Source organism: Paroedura picta, chromosome 6, assembly GCF_049243985.1.
Source record: "Paroedura picta isolate Pp20150507F chromosome 6, Ppicta_v3.0, whole genome shotgun sequence".
Lineage (NCBI taxonomy): Eukaryota > Metazoa > Chordata > Lepidosauria > Squamata > Gekkonidae > Paroedura > Paroedura picta.
In genome coordinates this window covers 90,902,647-90,925,370 of record NC_135374.1, presented here as the reverse complement: position 1 = coordinate 90,925,370, position 22,724 = coordinate 90,902,647, and the positions used below count along the sequence as shown (strand labels likewise).

The window sequence follows — 22,724 nt, the reverse complement described above, 5'->3', positions numbered from 1 at the left end:
TATTTAAACTGAAATCTCTGGGCATGGTGGGTTACAGTATAGGCTTGTGGTCATCATATCCTACTCAGTTGCTGTTCCACAACAATTCCACCAGATTTGTAGTTGTAATAACCATAGTCTGCTAACAGATGTAATAATTTCTCTCTTTAGACAGACAGACAGACACACACACACACACACACAATGAATTGACAAAAGGCTTGAGTCAGTCTCATTGCAGGCACTGGGCCTGTACAGTTCTTGTTGTTTTGGTACATTGTTTTTCTTGCTCCCTTCTCTAATCTGTCTGTATGGGGAATAGGGAGGGAAGAAGCAGAACTGTCTTGCATCAAAGGGAAACACCCTTGCATGTATGTTGCACTTATAGGAGACTGGATTGTGTCCAAACTTTTAACAGTATAAACATATATAAGAGAGTTAGCTTGCTGTAGTGGTTAGGAGCACGGACTTCTAATCTGGCAAACTGGGTTTGATTCCCCACTCATCCACATGCAGCCAGCTGGGTGACCTTGGGCTCACCACAGCACTGATAAAGCTGTTCTGGCTGAGCAGTAATATCAGGGCTCTCTCAGCCTCACCTCCCTCACAGGGTGTCTGTTGTGGGGAGAGGAAAGGGAAGGCGACTGTTAAGCCCCTTTGAGACTCCTTCGGGTAGAGAAAAGTGGCATATAAGAACCAACGTTTCTTCTTTTTCATAAATAATATTTTATGTGTACATACTGCATCAAAAATTTTAATATGTACATATTAAGATGTAAGACGTAAGAAGGCCACAGTTTTCAGTGTAACTTTTGGTAACTTTGGGTAGCTGAAAAAAATGGGAATTATCTTACATAGGAATTATCTTACAGCCTTTGTATGAGTTGAAATTTCCATATCTAGTGGGCATCAAGCAGCATCCACATCCAATTATAATTGACTCATACAGTTCAGTTTGAGCCTTTGGGTCAGACTATAGATTTGCTGTGCTCTGGATATTGCTAAAATACTCTCATTTAATATTTTAAGTGTTAATGATAATTGATAGGATCAGGGAGCCCAATGAACTGTGGAACATCCACTTTTGAAGATCATTTGTGTAAAAGTTTTATTGCAAAAAACTGATACCTTTTTACCCCTGTCTGGTCTGTGCTGTTCTGGACCCATTGGTCTGAAATGTATGGCAGGTTTATCATCTTCCATCCACAATGGCTGAGCTGTGATATCTGGAATGTGTACATATAAATTGAATGAGAATGACAGAATTCCCATGTGTGAAATACATCATGTAAACTTAACTATAGTTCCACAGAGGATGACGTGACTCAGCTTCCCATAGCAATCCCATAACGATTCATAAATAAATTAATATAAAAAGCTTATTGACTAAACTTTTAAACTAGACTTCCTTACACACCTCATTATTCTATTCCGGAATGACTTACTAGTCAACTTTGGGTTGACTCCTTTAGACGTTCTCCTGATGGAAGAAGGAGGGACTAGCTCACTCAACATGCAAAAGGCTTCATCTGGGTTTCCCAATCCACAGCAATGCCTTTGCATGAGTAAAGGAGGTCAGATGGCCCCTGATGGATCAGACCAGTAGTCCATCTTGTCCAATGTACTGTCTCACACAGTGGCCAACTAGTTCTTCTGGATAGCCAACAACTCGCCATAGAGGCAGAGGCATTTTCATTATGCTGCCTTCTGGCACTGGTATTAAGAGGTTTACTGCCTCTGATAGACCTGGAAAATAGCCCCCTTTGAGGCTATGACTGTGGCAATCCCTACCTCCTTCGGCAGCGGAGTTGCCCAGGTAAAGAAAAGGCAGGGAAAGATGTACTCCTGCCTGTGGAATGTCTATATGGTATAGATGATCATCTCCCCCCCCCCAAATATTTTCATTATCTATAAATATACACATGCATATACTCCATCACACTGAACTTGTTCACAGGAAAGAGTGGGCATATGAAAGAGGTAGAATAAATTGCCTTTAGTGTTGTGGTTCATGAATAGAACTGAGCTTCAACAGCTTTTATTGTAAATGGCAACATGAAGAAAATGCACAAACACACACTCACACACACAATATAGGTAAATGTGTAAAAGTTGCATTGGCAGAATGGATGCAAACAAACAAACACACACAAAGCAGCCAGCAAATAAATGGCTTTTTCCTTTACTAGCATGTTGAGTCTTCTCGTTTAGTCGTAACTTTACCAAAGTTAATGGGTTATGCCTCCAGTTTTTGTTTGCATGTTTTCTCATCTAAATTTATTACAGAGGAGAGCAAAATAAAGGATTTGAGATACAATGCTGCAAATCCAGCATTGTATGTTCTGTTGATTTCAGTGATGGCATGTACAGATATGCCTTCTTGAAGTCACTGGGATGTAAAAGTGTTCGTTCTCTTGAACTGACCTACATAATTTAGAAAAGGCATGTGGGGACACCCTCTTTGGATTGTACCATTTCAAAATGCAGGTAGGCCACAGTTGGCTGGGAAACACACACAGAAAACTAGCACAACTGGGACAAGGCTGGGCCAGAACCCTGAGGTGCTTGTATCCTGGAGGTATCCTTGACATGTGAACAAATCTGATGTGGGCCAGTCCTAAAATGGCATCATCACATATCTTTTCATAATGCTTTGATTGGCCACTAGGGAACTGGGGATGAATAGTAGCACTCAGTAGTGTAAATACTATCCTGGGAAAAATAACATTATCTAAAACATAAATGCTGAAACCACATAATCCATTCTTAGCAGTGTAATTTGCTGAATTTGTTTACACAGCAATGCTTAGTCAATCTTCAAGAGATTCTTAAAATTAAGGAAATGTAGCCTCAGAGGAAACTTCCCTTCCAATTATTGCTTTAAAAATTGTTGATACATTTAATTTGTCCTCTACTGGTGATTGCATCTTAGAGGTATGCTAGTCGTAAAGCCCGCTGCATGCAAAAATGCAGCAGGTGCTAGTGGGAGGAAGTTGGGTGGGAGGCAGGGCTGTGGAGGCACAGAGAGGCCTCCCGCCTGCTTGCCCCCCCTCCCAAGGCAGTGGGTTGAGGACGTGTCAGGCATAGCGCTAGTGGGTCCCAGGCTGGCTGTGGGTGGCCCAGCAACAATGTGGCAGGCGGCGCCCCACTGGGCTGCCCCACTGGCCCCACTGCCTCCCCTTGTGTGTTGGCTCCTCTTAGGGGCATCCACCACCGCAGCCTACCATGCTCTGCCAATGGTGCGGCCTCCTCTGCTGGGACCTACTGTTGTCCTCAGATGCAGCTACACCCTCTTGGTGGTCTCCAGTGTAGGGGCTGTTGCAGTGAAGCCGCCTCCTTGGTGATGCTGCTGCCTCTGGCCAGGTGGAGCGGCGGAGTGCTGGAGACGCGTTGGCTCCAGCAGCCAGGTTCGTCTGAGGCCACACTGTTGGAAATATGAGTGGGCAGCTAGGTAGCTTGGTTCGCATAGGGGCTAGAACACACTCTATCCCCTGGCCAGTTTCCCAAATATTAAGAGAGAGAGAGAGAGAGAGAGAGAGAGAGAGAGAGAGAGAGAGAGAGAGAGAGAGAGAGAGAGAGAGAGAGAACCAGAAAATAAGAGAGAAAGTAAGACTATAGCTCAGTTCATAGATCTCGTGGAGGGCATGGAAGGAAGTCCTCTTCTGGGATTTTTTTTTTGGGGGGGGAAGGATATTGATGAAGGCAAGGGCCTTCCTTCTGCCAGCACATAGAACAGTCCATGCATTAAAGAGGATTTAGGAATGATCAAACTACTCTGCAAGTCCATATGCTGTTCATTTCAAGAGATCTTAAATGTACACAAGAGGGTCATGAGCCATTTGTCTCCAAAGACAGCAAAACCACATTTATCCAAAGGCGTTTTAGTCTAGGGTTGACACACAACACATGCTTTGACTCTCATGAATACATAAATGAGAATCATTGACCAAGAACCATACTGCCTCCACCTCTGCGGGGTTACATGAGAAGCACACAATGAATTCATGACATGGACAATGGATTCTGTCCTGTACATTGCAATCAAGCAGTGAAGTATTTGGCAATAATCACCTTGGAAAAACACAGAGGAGCAGTAGCCCAGCATGATGTGGCTGTTGTTGGGCTGTACCATTTCAAGACTACCAGTGGTTACATTAGAAATGTGAATGGTTCCCATCATAAAATATTCCTATACATACAAAGTGACCATTTCAGGCAAAAGGTTCAAAGCTACCCTTCTCCAACATGCTAGTATTGTGTGTCTATAAGGAATATCTCATATTCATTCAAACATTCATTCCTCCTCATAGCCAGAAATGATACATACAGCCTAGCAGCAGATATCACATGAGGTTAGTATGGATAAGCTGCTTTTTAATTCATTCCCATGGAATGTTGGCCATTATTACTGAACAGCTGTAGCTGAATTTCATAGGAATCTGAATACAAGCTTCCACATCCCCAATATGACTTTACATCCCTCATTTCAAACATTCCTTTCCCAAGTAAAACTTTTATTCTCTGTTTCATTCAAAAGCTGGGGGAACAAGTTTTTTTTACAACCCCCTCTGACACACCTTATAATAAGACATAGAGAATTGTGCAGGGATGTTTTGTTCCCCTTCATTTTCCCAACTAAATATCCCGACATTTCTTTGTGGCATACCCTGCTGCATTGTAGGGGATATGAAAGAAATGCTTCCCTTCAGCTGGGTCACTGTCAGTTATCTTCCGCGTTGGATACGTCTGGGCTTGAATCAATGTCACTGAAGGCCTCTCGATTGGTGAACGTGGTGCTCAGAGTCAAACTGTGCCGAGGATTCACAGGGGCCAGCTCATTGAGAATTATATTGTCATTTTTCACAAGTGTCGTCTTGTCCATGTTCTCTTTACTGTATTTTGCAACAACGGCATCCAGGAAGTCAACTTTTGGCGGCAAAGTGCCACTTTCAAACAAGTATTTTGCTAAATAGGATACTCCAATGTTAGTGAAGAACGAAGTGAGCATAGCCAGAGTTTTAAAAGGAAATCTCTGAATGTAAATGTTGTCATCATCTTTGTACCAGCCAGGATAGAAAATCAAGGGCTGCAGGTAGAGATACGGTTCTCCTCCTGTAATTCGGAGTAAAAGACCAAACAAGTATCCTGCAATAGCACCGTAGGTGTTGGTTCCTTTGATAAAAAGGACACACAAGAGCTGGGGGAAGATGATGATGTAAACCAGGTCAGAGCTCAGATACCAGAGTCCATAAACTGACTTAGCAAGCAAGGCCATTGCTGTTGCTGAAGCTCCAAACAAGAAAATGGTGATCCGCATGACCCAAACTATTTCCTTGTCTGTTGCCTGTAAGACAGAGTGTTGCTTTGGTTTGCATTTCTTCTACTAGCTTTCTTTTATCACAAACACAGGACTATATACACATTCAGCTGTAGTCAAAATAGATTTCTAATAAGGCCAATTTAGTTGATCTCTTGAATAATCTATGCTATACACAATCAAATTAATCCGGTAAAATTCTAGCCATTGGTAAAAACCCCTCTCCAAAGTCACCAATACAAAGAAACAGAGAAGCAACACTCATTCTGATATTGGAGCTCATGCATAATACTACTGGACCCTGATAATTCAGTCAAGATGGTTGTTAAGAAACACCACAACCATCATTCTACAAGTACTGTATCACTTCAATCAGCGCTTAATGGATCATTGGTCCATCCAAATTCAGTATTATACACTCAGACTGGCAGCAGCTTTCCAGGGTCTCAGAAAAAGACAACCCTTTTGACTGGAGAAACCAGATACTGAACTTGGGACCTTCTGCAAGCCAGGCAAGTGTTCTACCACAGAGCGATGGTCCTGTTTCATTGTAGATGGGAGAATTTAATATTTGAAATGCATCCTTGTTAATACTCCCTTGCATTGACAAAATTGGCATGTCAAGATCAAGAAGAAAAAATTTCTTCCCTTAAATGCCAGGACATTAGGAAGGTCTGGGGAGTATTCAGTGATTCATCACCTTTTGGAGTAGTGAAAGGCTGTACAGCAAAGTATTTTTGAATGCGTACTGCCATTTTTAAACAATCCTATATGATATGGACTATTTTCAAACTATTATAGATGAATAAAAATGTATGCCTGGGTCTATGCTTGCGTGGAAAAGCCTAGCTTTAGTGGCTGTTCAGCAGCACCAGTCTGTACATTGACTGGCATGAAGCTGCCTTATACTGGCCTAGCAAGAGATTTTTCCACACTAGGTCTTTGATCCAGCTTGGCTTCTTAACTGCATCAGTTTTCCTTCCCCTTTGCACTCAGTGTCATTTGCCAGGTCACTCGTCTCCTATGGTCTTAGATTGTTCACATCACCTTATATTAAATACTCTTAACAAGAGGTGCTGGTGATTGAACCTGGGATCTTCTGCATGCAAAGCAGCTGCTGTGCCACTAAGCGATAGCCTCTCTCCTACTACCAGCAAAGGCAGATCTAACTCCTGGTCTTGTTGGTCTCTAAGGTGCTACTGAATGTAATTCTGCTACTGCAGGCCAATATGGCTGCCCTCTGAAACTATCCCCTGCCATCAGTCACTAAGCTCAGCTTTTGGCAAGCTTTTGACTTGGGGGTTGAGCTACAAGAGTTGCCACATTTTTCAATGGGACACTGCCTGTTAGTTGTTATGGTCTGTGCTTATGTACGCATGATTCAGTCCCAAGGCATGACTGTGGTTCACCACCGTATAGTTCACATTCAATGGAATAAGTTTCTACTGGCATAAAATGATCTATAGATGTTCAGACTAATATACAATACTGAATTTGTTAAGAATGTTTGAGCTTCTCTGTGTATTAATTTAGTTTTAGCTTCAGGTTTCCTTGTATCACCTTTATTCCTCATGGGTTTGTCATACTTCGTATGCAGTAACACTGTGTTCACATCCTAGACTTTGGGCTGCCACTAAATATTGCTGTGTACAGAATTCTTCCACTTGAAATGCCTTTCAAGACATAAAATGGATTAAGTACCCTTTTCCTTCTATACCTGATAAATATTTCATCAGCAACTAACTACAATAGACACCTGTGACATAATGAAAAGTTGGTTGTAATTTAACCTTACACTTTGCCGAAATGAAAGTTGATAAATATTCCGCGCGAACATGGAACTTGCTGATAAGATGGAAGAATCGGCTGATGACATTACAGCAGCTGACACTGCCCCAAGGCCAAAGAAGGAGATATACACTGGACAAAGATACTGGAGGACAATTGGTAAAATCATATCAGCTTCATCTTTTGACTTGGGATCTATCATACCATATTCAGTCTGGTTCCAATCTGTAACACAAAAATGCATATATTTCCATGTCTATAGGTACCATGTACTAAAAAAAATATCAAAATTTTGCACTCTGATTTGTGAAATCTAGATGCTATTAATGAACAATAGAAAACTGCATGTCATTTCTAATTTCGGGGAAGGGCGAAGACCAGTGGAAAGGCTCTGGATATCTTGTTCCAGTCTCCACCCTTGGGTTTTGTGACTTTAGCTGGCAATTGATAGACATTTTCAAGCTTGTTGCTGCAGTATTAATGGCTCGAAGCTTACTACGTATGAAGCCAAGTTACATAAAGGTAAAGGTAAAGATATCCCCTGTGCAAGCACCGAGTCATGTCTGACCCTTGGGGTGACGCCCTCTAGCGTTTTCATGGCAGACTCAATACGGGGTGGTTTGCCAGTGCCTTCCCCAGTCATTACCGTTTACCCCCCAGCAAGCAAGCTGGGTACTCATTTTACCGACCTCGGAAGGATGGAAGGCTGAGTCAACCTTGAGCCGGCTGCTGGGATTGAACTCCCAGCCTTATGGGCAAAGCTATCAGACAGCTGCCTTACCACTCTGCGCCACAAGAGGCTCCCAAGTTACATATTCAATACCAAATCCACAGTTGCATGATGTAACTGCAATATTGACAGAATACATACAGCCATGGTTATTATTCAACCCTGGTACACAGCATGCTGTATAGTATGCAGACATTTTTTTCAAAACATTTTAACAAATATTTTGCCATGAAGAATAAAGTCTGGTGCAAAAAAAGGCTAAAGTTAACCCAATTATTGGGCAAAGAATAAACACAGGCTTTTGCAAAGAGCCAAGCTAGGCATATATTAGAGATCTATAGCTGAATGTTCTCTTTAAATTTCTGTTAATAGTGGTTTCATCCTGAATTGAATCAGGATGAAGGCAGTTGCTTCCCCTTGAGCTGTTTCCCTCGAAAATCATTCTCATCCACCAGGGCTGCTACATGCCTCAGTAATGGAAACTTGTTTTCCCTGTTATTTAAATAGAAGCTTAATGAGCAGGATTTACACCAGGAAAACAGAAAGGGATGAATTGACTCACCACTTCCTAAAATTCTGTTTTCTACTCCATCTCCCCACTAACTGCTAATATTTGTGGTAATGAGATGGAATATTCAGTCTCAAATAGACATTTTATCTGTTTGGAGTCACAGCTGCTGGGGCTCACCACAAGACCTCAGTCAGAGAGTGTCTCTGCCTCTCCTTATTCTGAGACAAGATGCTCATAGTGGTGTGCATTCAGATCTCCCTGAGATGAAATTATACCTAAAATTAAACTTATAGGCATTTTGGGGTATATTTTCGGTTCCTGAAAATATCTGCATTTTCTCGGGGGAGTGGGTAATACTGAGAAAATCCTGGATACATTTGAGAATTACTGCAGAGATCGCTCCCACCTCTTAGCTGTTTGTTAGGCTTCTACTGCAGTCTCTTTAAAGTTTAAGGGACTGTGGAAGACAGCCTGAGGATCAGTTGTGCTGGGTGGGGGGAGCAGTTTGTTCCCATTGGCTCATTTTGGGGCTGGCTTCTCGTACAGCTTGGTTTAAACTGGATTGCAAGAGAAACCCGTCCCAGGAACTGCTGTACCATGGAGAACAATCTGACCCCAGCATCTCCTGCAGCACAGTTTAAAGAGAGCTGCAGAAGAGCCAGTATTCTTCCCCCTCAAATCTATTTGGCCTGAAAAATGTAGGGATTTCTATAAAATCTCACAACTGAATACCCTTGCTGAATTTTTTCCAGGTCCAATAGACTCAAACCAAAGAAATACAGGATAAAAAGGATTACATACCCCTAGATGTTCAATCAGAATGGATATACTGCTGCTTTCCTTTACTAGTGTCTTCTCACATTACCTTCCTGGGTATCCAGGGCGACCTGGGCCCCAGAATGTTGTACCCCTCACCCCTCTCTCTCAGCAGCCCTGCATCCTCAGTATCCTCTTTGACAAGCCACTGAGGCATCCTTGTTATATAGGCAGATTCTATATAAAACACACCAGTATGTGAAACTTGCTTGAAAAATTACTTTTAGGATCGCCAAATGTTGCACACAATGACATAGATTTTATATCATAAAAAATAGACAGTATATAATCCTTAAGTGCAATGCTTAAAAGATCTTATCTCTCCAATGTTCTAAACAAAAGAACTTTTAAAATATGGTGTATAGTGAAGAAAAGAGAAGGTATAACAACTTGGTTGACATCACTCTTGCTCTAGAATAATTCTAATGATAGCAGCTGCTTTGGAGATCAGTGATTTTGACAACAACATACCTGTTGAGGCTCCAATTGCACCAATGAGTATTGCAGGGAGTGCCATCACAAGACATCCGAAAGCTGCCAGAAACGATAGCACTTGAGCATACATAGCAGATGAAGAGGAAAGGACTCGCTGAAAATACGCCTGCCATGGGATTCCCCCTAACATCTGTGGATACAACAAGCACGCCCTTTCATCATTTCTGGCTACTAGACATCCTTTTTGAGATCACTTGCTTAGCTGCTGCTATTCAATATATTTTACGACATCCAATAAAAGCATGCAATAATTGCACAGATGCACCTACAGCATGCAAGGGAATTTCATATTACAATTTGTACAGAATTCATGAGGGTGACATGAGAAAAGCTTTGTTCTAGATTAACTAGCATTGTTTTAGAATTGTTGGGAAAGAAATGTTTGTATAATTAAATACAATAAATTCATCTAATGTGTCCTATTCATTCTACCTCTCTACACTCTATTCCCCTATCTATGCTGTCAAGAGTGAGTCACCTGTCACAGTCACTCAGCACTCTGTAGATGTCACTATGACCGTTTACGCACTTGGAACTTCACTGCCCCAGCTTCCATGCAGGAGCACAAATCGGGGGCGGGTGAGGTGCACCAGGCCAAATGCTCCCCAATGTGGGTACAGAAAGAAATCTGCTACGACTAAAACTCCAGCCTGCAGCCCGGCATGAAACCCCCAGTGCATAAACGGTCTATGTCAAATAACTGTTGTGTCAAACTTCAACAAATGTCACCAACTTCGTGCAGTTCATTGAGCATGTTTTAATTAGTCATTTTTGCAATCGCAGAATTCACCATGTAAAACTGCAAGCAGTTACTTGCTGGTGGTAGAAAGTGCTCTCAAGTTGCTGCTGACCCCGCAGGATTTTCAACACAACAGAGATGAACAGAGGTGGTTTGCCCTTGCCTGTCTCTGGGTTGCAACCCTAGACTTCCTTGGCCATCTCCCATCCAAGGGCTAACTAGGGCTAGCCCTGCCTGGATTTCGGGATCCAATGCGACTGGGCTAGTTTGGGCCACACTGGTCAGGGCCCAGGGCCTAACGTCCCATTTTTCTAGACTTGATAGGCAGTCATCACTTACCAGTAAGAAGAAATTGTCAAGCCATGTGAAGATGTCAGGGGCTATAATGAAACCAAGCCAAGGCTTTTGGTATATTTCATGGACTGCGGTAATTCCAATGTCTGTCACTGCAGGATGGGACATTGCAAATGGGACACTGATCCACTATAATGAAAAAGCAGCAGTTGTTTAAAAAAGGGGGGTGGAGACTTAAGAGATCATGACAAATAGCATCAAACTTTTATTGAGTGGTCATATAGAGATTTTCCAACTCCAAACACAAATGTATGCAGTCAAGGAAACAATAGGCCGGAGCCTGCCATTTTTTTGTTGGTTAGGATTGCTAAAACTGCCTCAGCAAATGATGGGAGATGTTGATGGTGGAACCTGGGAGGATGTGACATCACTTCTGTGTGATTTCCCCCTAATCTCTATGGTAAAGGCCATAAAACATGTCAACATTCCTAGAGTATCACTATGGGGATCAATTTGTCTCCCACTCAGTTTTCTGAAGGTGGGGCATTGAGGCCCAAGGTGGGGATTAACCTGCTGTGGGAGTGTAAATGGCAAGCCTAATTTCAGTGCTTGTAATAAGCCTTCCACTGACGTAAGATTATTTTGCAATGCAAGAGTATCTCACATTAGTGGAAGGGTCTTTGCACCAGAGAAACACGGGCAGAGCCAGAATGAAATTGTAGGATCTGCTCCAAGGAGACTATTCTTGCACATGATAGAGCATACCCTAATCAGCATAGAACTATTGTGGTTTTTTTTTAAAAGTATGGTAATATAATATTTAGAAACTCACAAGTCCTAGGAAAATGCAGAACAGCTGGACAACATCAGTATAGGCTACTGAGTAAAGTCCCCCCACCAGCGTGTACAGAATGGCAATCAGGGCAGAAATGATAACTGAAATATTGATGTTGACATCAATGATCACACTTATGGTAGCACCTGCAGGAGAAGGTTTTAGGAGAAAACCAAAAGCAAGATAAGATTACTTTAGCCATTCATGCTTTTCAACTTTTACCCCCAAATGGCTGGCTGGTTCTCTGTTACACAGTTAGTGTCAGACTTTAGGAGAAGATCACTGGTTTCCCAAAGATCCTTTAATGATCTAATGTATGTATCTTCTGAAAATGAAACTAGTTGATTTCTTTATAATTTTGGAGCCTCTTGGAAAGCCTCCTCTGTCTCCTGTGAACCATTAATATAACATACGGTGCATGTCATTCTTGTATGTCACACAGAGTATTTCCAAGCTAGTACTAGCAGTGGTATAAGAAAAAGAAGAGTTGGTTTTTATACCCCGTTTTTCACTGCCTGAAGAAGTCTCAAAGAGGCTTACAATCTCCTTCCCTTTTTCTCCCCACAACAGACACCTTGTGACAGCTTAGTCAGAACAGTCTAACACACTAATACGGGCTGTGATGAGCCCAAGGTCACCTAGTTGGCTACATGTGGAAGAAAGGGGAATCAAACCTGGCTCACCGGATTAGAAGCCACCGCTCTTAACCCCTACACTAAGCTGGCTCTTGGCATCACTGGTGTAAAAATTCTGGGTGGAATCACTACTATGATATATGACTGTTATGAACTTTGTGAAGGAAGTACCATGCAGAAAGAAGGGAAGGAAAGTGTCTCTAAGACCCATTATGCACGGGGGTTTTAGCGCACATTCGGGGTGGAATGGCGGCGACTAAAATCACGGATAACGCATGGAGCCGGCTGCAACCGGCTGCAGCTTCGGTGCATGCCGCCAAAAAAGCCGCGTCAGTGAAACGCGGAAGAAAGCGCAGCTTCCGGGTGAGCGGGGCGCAACCAGAAGCAGCGCCCGGATCGGCGCGTGCATAGGGCCCATTATGCACGGCCGCCGAAACGGCGATTTCGGGTCACATGGAAAACGCGGAGGGGGAAGACGCGACGCATACCGGTTATACACGGGGCGGGGCGCGACGGCGGCAAAACCCAGAGTAACCGATTATGCACGCGCCGATCCGGGCGCCGCTTCTGGTTGCGCCCCGCTCACCCGGAAGCTGCGCTTTCTTCCGCGTTTCACTGACGCGGCTTTTTTGGCGGCATGCACCGAAGCTGCAGCCGGTTGCAGCCGGCTCCGTGCGTTATCCGTGATTTTAGTCGCCGCCATTCCACCCCGAATGTGCGCTAAAACCCCCGTGCATAATGGGTCTTATCGGTTACTCTGGGTTTTGCCGCCGTCGCGCCCCGCCCCGTGTATAACCGGTATGCGTCGCGTCTTCCCCCTCCGCGTTTTCCATGTGACCCGAAATCGCCGTTTCGGCGGCCGTGCATAATGGGCCCTAGTCTGTTAACAAAACAAATCAGATTGTGGCAACAGAACTTTCCAAACTGATTGACTAAACATGTGGACTGAATACATTGAAAAAGCCTTGTTTCTGAAATGGCAGATACATTTGATCTTGGGTGGTGGACTGGTGATGGCCCATTCTCTCATGCAAGCCATCAGTAGTGGAGAGGCATGCATGAACCAGCGAGGACAAATGGCTGTGGGCAGGTGCTTGGATCTACAGCTCTCTGTGGTCCAGACTCAGAGAGAACCTCACCTGGTTCCTTGACTTCAAGTTGCCCTTTTGTGAACGGAACATGCTTCAAAGGTCATCGCAGTCCTTGCTTCTGCATTGAGAAAGACCACAGAATGCCTTCTCCTAAATTGGCCTTCTCTTTTTGAGCACAGCCCAATAAGAATGAATCTTTTTAAATGCCCTGAAAATTGTTTAAGCCACTCAGCTCCCATCACCTCAGCATGCGTTTTATTCTCAGACTCTTGAGGCTTTGCAATAAAATTATGGTTAAAAGCTCCCCATTGCTTTCCAGCTAATCAGAGCACAGCTGGAAAGAAGTGTGATTATTTCTTTATTTTAAAAAGATTGTACTACCGAACAGCTTAATATACGCTATCAAGTATGTGTGTGCCTGTGTGTGTTTTCCTCCAACTTAAACTAGCACCAGTTGCAAAGACCACTCGCGGTTATTCACCCGTGGCGTCCCCCACCGTGCTAGAAGCTCTACCAGACATCCTGATTACACCAGAATTAAGTCACAGTTCCATTAAGGAATGAAGTTTAGAGACTTTTAAATGAAGTCCTTGTGTAATTCTTTTGTATGTGTATTTTTACCAGGGCCACATCCCAAGAATGCGAACGCATTAGGCTGCCTTATACTGAATCAAACTAATGGTGGATCAAGGTCAGTACTGTCTACTCAGACCAGCAGGGGCTTCCAGGGTCTCTGCTAGAGGTCAATCTTATCACCTACTAACCTGGCCCTTTCAACTGGACATGCTGGGGATTGAACCTGGGACCTTCTCCACGCAAAGCTGGTGCTCTACCACTAAGCCATGCCTGCTCTCTGAGACACAGGAGACTTGCCATTATAGTAAGTTTGACTTTCTCGGTGATGCCCCATCCAACTACTAACCAGGGCTGACATGGCTTAGCTTCCTGGAATTAACAAGATGGGTCCAGTCTGCGCCATTTGGGTCCAACATTTTAGATCTTGTGATTCAGCCTGGAGTTTCACTAATGTCAATATATGCTCTCACTTGGTTGAAATCCAGCCTGTCTGGTGGACAATCCTAATACTTTGCAAGCATGCATACATAGGGATTTGCAGATAGATCACACAAATACATCTGTATACACATATAGACCTGATTTTTGAGGGCCCTGTATGTGTGTGCATGCCCAAATCACATGTTACTTTTTAAATTAGTGAAAACACTGCCACATACATATCTACTGTACATATTGGGCCACCAGCCAAATTCCTGGGCTAGTGAGTTGGTCTTTAATCCTGAAATCAGTGTCTGCAACTAAAATCCACAAAGCAACATTTTTCTTAGTACAAATATATATTGAAATCTTTTATACGGTGTGTTATTTGACTGAAATAAGCAGTGTAATGATGAAAAACAATTGCAACAAGGTCTTCTATGAAAACAGAGCAATATTCAAGAACTAAGATATTATTGTTTGGTTTTAAGATCTTGAGGGCATTTACTATAAAGACTGAATGGCTTAACAGATACAAGTACATTTTAATCTGCAACACACTCCAATCTCTTTCAGTTAAAACAAGTTTCATAGATAAATCCTTTCATCATTAATCTTTTCAAATGTTATTAGAAATAAAAGAACACCCGATATTTCTATGCAGCATTTTAGAGCTAGGTTGTTCCAACAAACAAGTATCACTCCATTGTTATTTGGGGTCTTTGAGCAAGCCAACTAGTTTTAAATTAGGTTTTTGATTTCCTGACTATCTGTAGGCACATGATAGATATGTTTCCTATTTACACCTGGAAAGGTCAGTATCTCTATTCATCAAGATCATTGTCTTCTCTAAAGGGTCATTAGTCCAGCTGATAACCCCCTCCAAACAACAGAATCATCATCAGTATTCCTTACCTAATGCAGAGAAGATGGCTGCAGCCCAGAACATCTCCCCCATTAATGCAGGTATGAAGATAAGCCCTCCCATTCGTTTCCCATAAATTTGCTGAAATGGATCCAACATTGTCACATAACCTTTGGAACGCATTGGCTTTGCGAAGAATAGGCCACCTGAAACAGCAGAAGGACCACAGTGATCTCGGGGTCCATGACACCTTCCTTCTCCAGCATTCAATGTACAGCACCACATTAATGCTTTTCCCTGATGAAGTATATTTTCATTCCATGTAAGTTGCAAATTTTCATTGGGGTATAACATTTTAAAATTTAATTGTACACCCTGAACATTCAGAATACATGTCAGAGCCGTACACAAGTAGGAGCTTCCTTGGAATGGACGGACAAGGCTGAAGCAGAAATGCTAAACATGGTTAATATGGCTGTTTCCCTCCTCTGCTAAGTCGAGGGCTAGGAACACATTGCACTTAAATTGCTTTGAATTCCAAATGTGTTTTACTGTTCTTGGGATAATCTTAAAACACCAAAGCAAGTCAATATCAGAACCTGGCTCAGAATTAGCCCATTACAGCAGATCATATCCTAATTGCAGGCTGTGGGCTGCCAGGAGCTGTTCTCCTTCCTAGTGCTGATCCCTTCCCATTTCCTAGTTTCTTCCGTGCAGAAATTCATCTACACCAGCCTTGCTCAGTATTTTTACCACTAAGAAACTTCAAGCTTTGAGAAACCCCATTAGTGGCATGATTGTGCACAGTGTGGTCAGGCAGCATAGCTGTGTACATGCCCACCTGGGGCTCCTCCCCTTCCCACTCCCTCCGGGCACATCATTGGGTATGGGAGGGGGGGCACGCAGGTTGACATACAAATATATGGTCATATCACCCAACAAATGCTTTAAAAAATTTTTTATTTATATTCCGATTTATTGATCGCCACTCTCAGACCATGCCAGCTCGTGGTGGTTTACAAAACACAATAAAACAAGAATAAAACACTTTTTCCCATTGACCTAAACCAATCACAACCCTCCCTGATCTCCCCAACCAGTCCCAATATGCATTGCCCACCAACCTCGGGAGATTTCCCAAGATGGTTGGGGGCATTTAAGGCCATTAGGGCCATTGGAGGAGGGACTCAATGGATGGAAGAGCTCCATTAAACAAATTAAAAAAAAACATATTAAAAATTAAATCCCACCCATTCAGGAAATGCTTCCGGGGCCATCAAGAAACCTCAGGGTTTCATGAAACTCTGGTTGTGCCATTTCAAATTTTAACTCTTGGCTTCATTCACGGCTCTCACTCACCTACTACCAGGCTGAGGGCATATCCAATGGGGGCCTGCGCCCAAGCCAGTCCATAGCCTGGCACATAGACAGCCTCAGCTGTCCCGTTGATGTAACCTCCTCCAACCCAGGTGGCTGAGGAAGAAGCAGAAGAACTTTAACACGTTCAGCAGAGGGGAAGAGAAAGAACAGAACATTTTTTTTTGCAGCTAATACGTTACCAATAGAGAGGGATACACATCACTGGCCACAGTGTGTGTGTGGAGGGGGCTTGTGGTTTGACTACCCTTTCTCCATGACCAGCTTGTTCTCCTCTGGGTCCCTTTACAATTGTGCTCTCATGCCTGAACTGCTATGCCTCATGCAAAAGAGAGAGTGAGAAGGCAGGAGAGATACCCAAGGGCTGGCTAAAGTTCATAGCTGGTGGGGAGAGACCACCTTACGCTGCAGCTCTATTGCATATTAATACTTATATCTCACATTGCTGTATGCATATGGTGGTGTGGTGCACAGGACACACAATAGTCCTGTAGCTCTTTTGGTTGATGTTAACTGTGCATATGTCTCTGTGTGGGTCATGGGGTAAGGGCCACTGATCTAGATGCAGAAAGAATTTGCACCACCAAGGATGAGAATTTTAAAATAAGAAATTCAAGATTTCTTGGGAAGCTAGTGTGGTACAGGGCTGGTGGGCCCACTCCTCCATATGCAGCCAGCTAGATGATCTTGGGCTAGTTACAGTCCTGTTAGAGCTGTTCTCTCAGAGCAGTTCTGTCAGAGTACTTGCAGCCCAACCTGCCTCACAGGGTGTCTATTGTGGGGACAGTAAGGGAAGATTACAATTTGGGAGTCTTCCTGTCTGTTTGTCAGCACTCTGTGGTCGAATAACTCCTGGTTGCAGCATGGAGCAGAGAGGCAATGTGGCAAAGTAATTAGACTAGTGTAAGACAAGAAAAACCAGGTTCAAATCCCTGCTCTGACCAGGAAGCTCACTGGGGCCATCAGAATCTTACATCCTACCCTACTTCACAAGGTAATTGTCATGGGGAATAATGTGCAAGCAGGAAGAGTGATGGGATGCCCATGGGGGGGGGCGCGGAATCATAGAATCACAGAGTTGGAGGGCACCTCCAGGGTCATCTAGTACAACCCCCTCCAGGATGCAGGAAATTCACCACTATCTGCCCACCCACAGTGATCCCAATTCCATGCCAAGATGATGACCTCCCCAAACCACAATCCTTGGCCAGTCTGGGATATAACAAAAAAATAAGTGTATCTGTGAAGAAACCAATTTCATAGGTTTCAACAGAGTTCAACTCTCTCTATTAGTTTTCCTAGCTAAACTATAGGTCATTTCCAGTCAACATGGATATTTCTATAAGTGACGTCTAGTTCTGGGCTTTGTCTAACTCACTCCCTTTCCATGTGTCTTTCTTCCTGTCCTTCCCTGAATCATGCATCCAGCAAACTCTATGGATCTATAATTTCGATCTCACACAGTACTCAGGCATGCTGGATCACCCTTTAAGGTTCATTCCTGACAAAATCTACCTAGCCCCACTCTTAAATCAAATTAGCAATTATTAATATGTTTATATATCCTGCCTTTCTTCTGTCATGGAAGTCAAGGCTGCAGACAGTAGATTTAAAAAGCTCAGGTCAGACCTAGAAATGCTTAGTTTTGGCAACTTTCCAGGCTCACATACTCTCCAACTGCTTTCTGGATCCATGCTCTGTCCACACTGGAACTCAAATCAGATTATGCTGCCCACTACTCACTGTTGAGGGAACATTGGACCATTTGTCTGACATAAGTATCACATGGTTGTTTGTATCCTTAATGAGGAAGGCCTTGATTTAGGTATTCATAAAAACCTAGCTGACACATGCACACACACATATATTAAAGCAAATAGAAGACAACAGATAAAAGGGCTGCTCAGCGAGAAAGAAGACAGAAAGGTAAATCCGGCATGAGATGAAGGGAAGAGGGTAAGATTGTCATAGTATATTAGAATAGACCACATTCAAATTAACTGATTACATATCTCATGTATGTAATTAACTAATTACATATCTCTTTGTATCCACAAATGGAGTTTTGGCAGCTTTAAGTTAAATTTAATATATAAAGGTTCTCATACGCCCTTCTCAACATAACTCTGTTAAATTGTATTAACAATAGTGATTGTCCAACATTAACAGGGCCACTCAAAGCAAAGTTATGTCTTTCTATGTCAATGACATCTGTGGGCTTAAAAGGACATAGGTATGTTTAGGACTGCACAGCAAATTGTATTCTGGGAGATTTCCTCCAGAAGATCTCAGTTTTAAATTCCCTCCCCCATAATCTTAACTGAGAATTTTAACTCATTCTGAATATGAAATCTTAGCATAGTTTTTTGTGTGGGTTCTGTTAAAGAAAACTGGTTGCTTACAGATTCACAGTTAAAATGCATGTTGTTGCTTTGTAAATGTGCTGAAGTTAAATCTGTTTCTTCCTAATTTTGTTATCAGGATATGATAGTATTTTGAGAGCAGCAGATGCACTTAACTGTTATTTAGGTTTTTTAAAAAATCTTATTTTTCTTCCTTCATGAGTGTTAGTGCTCAAGAGCACATTTTACCATTTTCTGAATCATTAACATAGCTATTCATAAAAAAAAAAATGATAATCCGAATGAACTTGTCTGTGATATTTTCATAATATTTAGAAACAGCAATGGATTCTGACATAATTAAATACATTTTATCTTCCAAATGTCAGAACTTCTCCTGTAGTCTGACAAAACACAGATTTTTTTTTTACATTTAACTGTTGCACACCAAAAATCAACATGTGATTAAAAGGAAGCTAACTGACATCTGGATCTGGAAGAGTATTGACAATCTAACATTTGATAAACACAGGCATTATGTATTTGGGTTATGGATGGTGACAAACCAATAGGGAAGAGTCCTATCCTGAAGTAAAAGCAGAATATTTTTTTTACGCTTGAATCAAAATGTGGTTTAATGAGATACGTTTCTTGATTTAATCCATGTCTCAAACTATAAGTGAATGAACATTGTCTTTAAAGCCAATAGAATCCATTTAATTTGTATCCTTACTACATAATTTTAATAACAATGCCAAAAAATACTACAACAAAAGGGAAATAGAATACGTAAAAAAAATAGTCATATGTGAGAACCATTTTAATTTAAATTGTACAAACTTTACAGTAAAAAAGGTGGAGTCTGTTTTGGTCTAATATCATTTTGCATTAATCTAAATGTTATTTTAGTAACAACTATAATTGAAGGCCTGGCCATTAAACTTTCTGGTGCATTATGACTCACTCTTTGGCCCCACTGCCCTCTCTGATGTCATTACTCAGTGAAAGAGATCTGCCATCTTACAAAGAAAGGCAGATTTTTAGATTCAACAGAATTTCCTCTCCTGATATCAGTACTCTCAATGAACTTAAGAACTAGTAGATTATGCTATCTTGCTTGCATACATTGCTTTATAGATCACCACATGATATGCTGAAACATTTGATTAAATGAGGAAAAAGCAGGGATGGTGAATTTGTGATGTAGCCCTACTGAAATTGTTAGCTGTACTTGGCTCATATATATATATGACTGCGCCTAAAAGGGGCTTTGTTGCATGGTGTTTTGTATTTTCCTTTCTTATAAACACTTTAGGTTCTTTCAATAGAATACCACACAGCCAATTTTAAAATAATACAAAGAAAAAGAAATGTGCCATAGGACTCTGTATTGTATGAGTGGTTAATTGCCCTTTATTTATTAGCTCAACAGAGGAACAGTGATATTAATCCATTTTCCCTCAGATATCAGAAAACGCGTTGAAAGAAGAAGAAATGTATTTCATTTGTTAAAAACATTCGCTAATGAACACTAAGGGACTATATTAGGGAAGTTATGGTTGTGTATCGACATTGGCTTGTTCATACTGCATTATTCAGTATGACCGGTGGGGTGTATTTTTCAAAGGCAATAACAAAACACACAAGTATGTGATCCCTGGTGGAAATACTCAGATGCTACCGGCTGAAGGTTTTCTGCCAGGACTATTTTTATACTATACAATTTGGATGAAAGCCATTTATGAAGTTTTACGCCTCAAAAAGGGCTGCATTCGCATTCCCACACACAATAAAGGCACAATAAGCAATAGGCAAAAGGAGAGAAGAACATACCGGTCATGGTAAATCCACCAACCAGCAAGCCAATGTCTCTTCCACCAACTATAATAGCTTCACTACGATCTCCATCGCTGCCGGTATTTTTGGTTCTCCAAGCAGCCCATATCCCGACAAACAGAATTGCCAAGTAGAAGACAATGATGGCTACCAGACCCTCCACATGGAAAGGCATCTTGAAATCCCGATGGTTGTTCAAAATGCAATTTCACTACTGTGAGTGCTAGGGAAAAGGACATTATACATTGAGGGTGCATTAATTGTCCACAGAAAAAGGAAAAAGAACCCGTTCCCTCAGCGGTATTTACATGAGACCAAATAAACCTAGAATATTACATGAACTAACAAACCAATTAGCACAGATTCTGTTTTCATTTTACCCCAATATCATTCCTTTATGTCTGATACAGACTCACTTCAGTCCAAACGTGTAAAGCACACTGTTGACTAGGAATTTGTCATTTTCTATCTTAATGGTTTAAATAGAGTACGTTTATGAAAAGCTATAGTTTTGCAATAAATGTGGCTTATCCCACCAAAGTTTAAGTACAATCAAGAAATTATTTCCAATATCACACAAACGGGAAATTAGGCATACTAGCTTTAATCTTCAACAACGTGAATATTTGTCTACTCTCCAGTCTCGTAAAAAATATTTTTAGTCAATCAAGTCATACTGAAGGCCATTAAAATGCGAGTAAAAGAATAATGATCAGAAATATCTCCCCCTACCCCCGTCACTTCTGTGCTGGTAGTTTTCATTTGATACAAATGACGTTTCAATCCATGAAGAGGAAATGCCTCAAGTCTGACAGGTTCACGAGAATATTTAAAGTGTGGCTAGAATTCAGCACAATCAACAACCCACCTACCCGAACAATGAGAACTGTGACACCCGTTTAGCAGCCTGCTTTTCATGGTCCCCTCGAAATAGGCAATCATTTTGTAACTGATGAAAAGTGTGTTTCCAATCAAAACAATCAGAGACCAGAAAGCTTTAAGTTGCCTCAAAAAACCTTCCAGGTGCTCTGAACACTGGCATCCCAGGGAAGGCTGGGAATTTCCCTCCTTTAAGAATCAGCCCTTAAAGTTCAAGCGACAGCAAGGGCTTGTTAGAAATAACCATGGAGTTTAAGACAAGCAATTCCTAAACTCCAGGATTAGCCTCAGTAACAAGTTGGATTTGTTCCTTCCTTCCCAGCCTAGGAGATCAGGACTTGTTCCCAGCACTGAAAAGCAAAAGCTTGTCCCTCCCCCAGGGCCCCCAACCCTCCTGCATTCAGCCCGTGCCCAAATTTACCTCTTTTGCAGCAGGTTTCCTCTTCTCCAGTTTCCCTTGATCTGGCATCAAGCAGCTCAGTCCCAGCGCCTTGTGTTCACCCACAGAGGCAGAGAGTGAGAAGCAGCCTTCCCCTGCTTTAAAGGGACAGGCACGTTGTACCGAGCTCCAGCCAGGCAAGGGCATCACACATTGGTCTGTTCACTGGCCAGCTCCTGTACGGCACACGAGGGAAGCCTCACGCATCCCACCAGCTAAGAAACAGAATTGCCTTCCTTCCTGGGAGCTGCTGCCTTCCTTCCCCCTTCCCATTATTCCAGGTGCTCCGTGAGGCCGTCACTGTGGAGGCAGCCAGCCGGCCCTCCAATGGGAAAATTATCTAGGGCTTGTTTCTCTCAAGAGAGCAGAAAACCCTTCTGGAGGCTGTCAGGAACAGCAAAGCAGCAGATCCTTGGCTTGAATCCCTCAGTTTCTCTAGCCCTCTGCCACAGGTATGGAAAAGAGGCAGCTTCCTTCCCTTCCTGCTGTCGAGCTTCGGCTTCCTTTGGGGCCTATTGGACTCAGTTATTGGATTAAAAGAGGAGATTCCATTATAAAGGAGTGCCCTGAGGAGGCTGTGTCCGTCAGAGATTGGGGGGGGGGATGACACAAGCGAATGGGGGCTGTGGGGCAGAGATGACTCAAACAAAGCATGACCGTCTGCCGGTCCTAACGGGTGGGAGGGACTGAGAGGAGGTGAAATGAAAGAGACACAGAAGTTGAACAGGAGTCAGAGAGCTGCAGACCCAGGGACGTTTGC

General features: G+C 42.5%; 1 protein-coding gene across 3 annotated transcripts; it reads right to left on the bottom strand.

The window, feature by feature from the left end:
- Positions 1-156: 156 nt before the first annotated feature.
- SLC5A7 (solute carrier family 5 member 7) lies at positions 157-22,468 on the bottom strand. 3 transcript variants are annotated; one of them, XR_013232110.1, is made up of 9 exons: positions 20,644-20,866; positions 16,451-16,564; positions 15,142-15,297; positions 11,502-11,650; positions 10,715-10,858; positions 9,613-9,766; positions 7,092-7,309; positions 4,646-5,323; positions 157-1,205 (listed from the first exon to the last, which is right to left on the bottom strand). XR_013232110.1 is itself a non-coding variant. In XM_077343612.1 (8 exons), the coding sequence occupies exons 3-8, from the start codon at positions 15,272-15,274 to the stop codon at positions 4,700-4,702; spliced, it is 1,422 nt and encodes a 473-aa protein (XP_077199727.1). In that variant the 5' UTR covers positions 15,275-15,297; positions 16,451-16,564; positions 21,947-22,468; the 3' UTR covers positions 157-4,699. The 3 variants fall into 3 exon arrangements, 2 of the variants coding, with proteins under 2 accessions (XP_077199727.1, XP_077199726.1); XM_077343612.1 differs by lacking the exon at positions 20,644-20,866 and adding an exon at positions 21,947-22,468 and having other exon boundaries at positions 157-5,323; XM_077343611.1 differs by having other exon boundaries at positions 157-5,323.
- Positions 22,469-22,724: the final 256 nt, after the last annotated feature.